This window comes from Microtus ochrogaster, chromosome 7, assembly GCF_000317375.1.
Source record: "Microtus ochrogaster isolate Prairie Vole_2 chromosome 7, MicOch1.0, whole genome shotgun sequence".
In the NCBI taxonomy this organism is placed as follows: domain Eukaryota; kingdom Metazoa; phylum Chordata; class Mammalia; order Rodentia; family Cricetidae; genus Microtus; species Microtus ochrogaster.
The window spans coordinates 36,227,692-36,233,008 of record NC_022014.1 but is presented as its reverse complement, the minus strand read 5'-3'; the positions used below and the strand labels follow the sequence as shown (position 1 = coordinate 36,233,008).

The window sequence follows — 5,317 nt, the reverse complement described above, 5'->3', positions numbered from 1 at the left end:
AGAGCTAGTTCCAGGACAGGCTCCAAAGCCACAGAGAAACCCTGTCTTCAAAAACCAAAAAAAAAAAAAAAAGAATATATACATATATTAAAACTACTACTTTCAGCCAGGCAGTGGTGGTGCTAGCACTTGGGAGGCAGAGAAGGTGGATCTCTGTGAGTTCAAGGACAGCACGGTCTTTGGCAGTTCAAGGACAGTCAGGGCTACACAGAAAAACACCAAGTCTCAAAAAACAAAAACAAACAAAAACAAAAACACACAGACTATTACTTTCTTGGCATTTTAACACTGTCTAAAAGCTGGATAAGATCTTCTAAAGCAAACACTAAATTATATTCAACATACCTTAGTGATAACTACAAAGTATTGTAGCCTATAGCTTAGAATAGCAGTATCTGAATCATGATTGTAATCTTGTAATTCTGGCACTTACAAGACAAAGGCAGAACTGCCACAAGTAGAACAGCCTGATCTAAACAGTAAGTTCCAGAGTAATCAGGGCTACACATCAAGACCCTGTCTTTACAAAAAAATAAAAATAAAAAGACCAATTGGTGGTGAATGCTTTTATTTCCAGGGGCTAAGGCAGGTGAATCTCTGGGTTTGAGGCCAGCCTGGTCGACACAGATTCATAGTTCCAGGAAGGTCACAGATACATAGAAAAGCCCTGTCTCTAAAAATATTAACAACATCCAAAAAACAAAAACAAAAAAAGTAATCTAGGTGTACACATGGGTATGCAGGCATAAAATAACATGCCTGGCAATAAGGCCATTAGGTCAAGCATTTTATTTACTAAAATATTCCATTCCTTAATTATGCCAAGAAATTGTTAACCAAAGCACATATTTCTCTGGGCTGTTACCACATATTTCACACCTGTAACATGAAGTTCAGCTCTGAAAATAACTATAACACATATCTTCCTGCTCAACTCACTTTGAGTCTTCCTTCTCTTCTTTTTCTTCATCATCCTTCTTTTCTTCTTCCTTTTTCTCTGTTTTTTCTGCTTTATCCTCTTCTTTTTCTTCTACTTTTTCTTCTTGTGAGGGACGGGCAATCTGCTGATAGAACGAACCATCACTTGTGAGATACAAAAGTAAAAGAAATCATTTTGCAAAAAAAAAAAAATCATTTTGCAAACTGTATGAAAATTACAACATTCAATTGGAACAATATTACTAGGAGGAAGAGGTACTAAGAATAAATGTAACCAATAAAATGAAGAAAATTCTACAATGAAAATGTTAACATGCTGAAGAACAAAATTAAAGAAAACATTAAAGGAAAGACCTCTGTTCATAGATTGAACAAATTAATCATTAAAATGGCAATATTGCTGAAAGAATTCCATCAAAGTTTAATGGCATTCTTTTTTGTTACATTTTGTTATTTATTTATTTGTTTATTTATGGTGAGACAGGATTTCTTTGTGTAGCCCTGGTTGTCCTGGAACTCGCTGGGTAGATCTAGGTCAGACTGTCCTCAAAATCACAGAGATTTTGAGTGCTGGGATTAATGATGTCTGACACCACTGCCCTGATTCCAATGCCATTATAAAACAATAACAAACCACTTAGAGATCATATGGAAACCCAAAAAGACATGAATGACCAAACCAATCCTAAACAGAAAAAGAAATGCCAGAAGTATCAAAATCTGATCTCAAATAATACTACAGAGTCATAGTAACAAAAGCTTATATGTGGGCCAATAAAATAGAGACCATAAACTCATACAATTACAACCACTTAGTTTTTAACAAATTTGTCAACAGCACATATTGGACCAGGCAGTGGTGGCGCATGCCTTTAATCCCAGCACTTGGGAGGCAGAGGCAGGTGGATCTCTGTGAATTCGAGGCCAGCCTGGTCTACAAGAGCTAGTTCCAGGACAGGCTCCAAAGCTACAGAGATACCCTGTCTCAAAAAAAAACAAACAAATAATAAAATAAAAAAACAAACCAAGCATATATTGGAAAAAGACAGGCATTTTAGTAAATGGTACTTGGAAACCGAATATCCAAATGTACAAGAATAAAATAACGTCCATCTCTCTCTCTTATACCAAAATAATTTTTTTTTGTTTTGTTTTTTGAGACAGGGTTTCTCTGTGGCTTTGGAGCCTGTCCTGGAACTAGCTCTGTAGACCAGGCTGGTCTCGAACTCACAGAGATCCGCCTGCCTCTGCCTCCCGAGTGCTGGAATTAAAGGTGTGCGCCACCAACGCCCGGCTATACCAAAATAATTAATTTCAAAAAACAAAAGATCTTAATGAGACCTGAAACTTTGAAATTGCTAGAGAAAAAGAAAAACTTTAAGACACAGGAATAGACAAGGGACGAAACTGATGCAGCCCCTCTGGAAATTACTACAGTTTCCTCCATCAATATAGAGAACAAAAAAAATCGAACCATCAAAAGACTCCAAAGAATCCATCAGAAGAAACCTTATAAGAAAAGTACAAAGACACAAAAGACTCTTAAGGATAGTCAGAGGGATCCTCACATACCTAGGTTCATACTATACTGGTTACTATGGCTATGAAAGAAAACCAACCTAAATGCCCATCAACAAATAAATGGGTAAATAAAATGTGATACACTACTTCATCTTATCATATTTACATTTTATTCATGTACTAAACAAGCTGAAATTATGGTATTTACAAAAAATAGAAGAGAAAAATCACTGTTAAGCAAAATAAAGCAGACTCAGACAGACAACATAAACAATGTTTTCTCTCATGTGAAACATAGATTTAAATGTCAATGTGTGCCAGCATGCCATAAAACCAGGACCATGAGAGGGAAAGAGGAGATCATCAGGAAAAGGGTAAAAGAACACTAGAGTTTGGGCCCTGAGAGCATAAGGGGACAACGGGAATGAGAAAAGACAGGACACCAAGGAGAGAGGGGGCAGAAGAGCAGTGAAGAAGGTGGAAGAACAAAGTGTAAAGGAAAATTCAATGGTGATATCCATTATTATGTAGACTGTATAGAGGACAGATAAACAAAATGCATTTCCTTTTCACTGTTACAAAATCAGCCTATGATGACTTTCTCTCACTTCTGAAACTACAGATAAAACTTCTGAAAATTCCCTGAAGGGTATAGATGGTTTTGTGACTCATTTCTTAGTGTTTTAGTATTACTTCTGTTCTGATGTAGACACTTATCTTTTTCTAAGAGTCCCCTAGTCAGTCTAGTCTAAAGCAAGCCATACCCATTAAACTTCCCAGAGGCAAAAAGCACAAAGGGCCCCATAATCTGCATTGGTTGTCCAAACCTGCAGACGGGAAAATGAGGAGGCCTCTCTTCACCTGCAGCTCCTGCCGCTCCAATCCCACACAGTCACTGCAGCTCATCTCCTGGTCTGCATCAAGGTCTAGGATCCGTTATTCCATCAAGTTTTCATAGTCTATCAAGAATAGCATCTACTACTTACTAGTGATTCTCTCACTTGTATTATCATCTTCCAAATTTCTCAACCTAGTTAAGTTTCCAAGTTTCACTTGCTTCTTGATATTTACTTAAAAAACAATCTGAGATATTAGGGGAATTTCCATATTGTGGTTTTGGTTTTGTTATTGTTGGATTTGTTTGTTTGTTTGTTTGTAGACTGGGTTTCTCTGTGTAGCCCTGGCTACCGTGGAACTCACTCTGTAAACCAGACTGGCCTTGAACACTCAAGAGATCTGCCTGTCTCTGCCTCTGAAGTGCTGGGATTAAACGTGTGTGCCACCACAGCCTGGTCCAAATGTGTATTTTACAACTATAAGATGATATATTTTACAAATAGGAATGATTTACTCAGCTCTGGTTTCCCATTGCTAGCAGGAGGTGGGCACAAGACCTATTTCAAATGCTAATTACCCAACCCCTACACAATCAACTGTTGCTCTGAAGCAGCAATATGGCATGCTACTAACAAAGTCTCCTTTAGTTTAGTATGTTAGCTTTTTTTAGAGTGTTCTTTAAAGATTTTTTAAAGTATTATTTATTATGTATACAATATTCTGTCTGTGTGTATGCTTGCAGGCCAAGAGGGCATCAGACCTCATTACAGATGGTTTTAAGCCACCATGTGGTTGCTGGGAATTGAACTCAGAACCTTTGGAAGGGCAGGAAATGCTCTTAACCGCTGAGCCATCTCTCAAGCCCAAAGAAATGTTTTATTTTTCTTTTGCTGTAGCTTCTTTGGGTTGTCTGCTGTTTTTACAATACTAAGAATTGAACCTGGAGCTTTCTATATGCTCTACCACTGAGCTACGACACTCGCCCGTATGTTAGCTCTGTAATCAATAAAATGGCTTATCCATACCAATTAAATAGAAGATAAGGAAGACACTCAGGAGGCAGAGGCAGCTGGATCTCTGTGAGTTCGAGGCCAGCCAGGTCTACAAGAGCTAGTTCCAGGACAGGCTCCATAGCTACAGAGAAACCCTGCTTTGAAAACCCAAAAAGAAAAATAGAAAAAGAAGAAGGCAGAAAAGGAAAAATTAAAATTTCCCTAGAATTCAATAATACAAATAATCTTATTTCCCATATACTTCAGTGTTTTAAAATCCCACACATTCCCTGCTGCCTGAAATTTAGGCAAGATTTGACTTCAGTTCCCTGGTATAAGGGAGTAATGAGCAACTAGAGCACTGCATTAAATCAGCCAGTGGGAAGAAGGCAGCACTTCCCAGGCCTGCAGAAAATGTGGAAATGGCAGTTTTGTTGCATTTAAATCTAGTCAAGTACAGGACACTTTTCTAGAGGTTACCTCAGCATTCTGCAAGCTGATAAGGTAGCAGTAAGACAAGGTGACATTGCCACCAGAAATCTAAGTCTTACTTCTGAGCAATTTGATAAAAACCAATCACATCACTGAATTTAAAGAGAAGAAGGAAATACCTCTTGTTTAAAAATGAGCTAGGTGGAGTTACTTTTGGTTTAGGCAAATCACCAGTATATGTGGTCCAAGATGTAAGTGGTAAGTTCTAACCTCAATAGTCTTGGCAGGCTGGCTACAGCAGAAAAGGCCCATTCAAAAGGAAACTTTCCTAAAAGTACCTTCAACAGATGCAAGCAGTTCTTGTCTGGGTTTCTCTTTCCTTTAAAACTGACCTTAAGAGTCAACAGCTAGGCAGGTTCCTCCTACCATAAAATAAGATATTTACTACAAATGAAAGAGCACAATATAAAAGCAAATGAAAATTCAAACTGAAAAAGTGAAAGGCAAAACTGGAGAGATGGCTCAGAGGTTAAGAGCATTGCTTGCTCTTCCAAAGGTCCTGAGTTCAATTCCCAGCAACCACATGGTGGCTCACA

The 5,317-nt window shown here is 38.0% G+C and overlaps 1 protein-coding gene across 1 annotated transcript in view; it reads right to left on the bottom strand.

Moving 5' to 3' along the window:
• Positions 1 to 5,317, bottom strand: part of Ncor1 (nuclear receptor corepressor 1) — a 159,604-nt gene that overhangs the window by 76,831 nt on the left and 77,456 nt on the right. Inside the window, exon 14 of the mRNA XM_013347052.2 lies at positions 940 to 1,061. Within this exon, the coding sequence (XP_013202506.1) occupies positions 940 to 1,061 (122 nt within the window). The remainder of the gene's footprint in view (positions 1 to 939; positions 1,062 to 5,317) is intronic.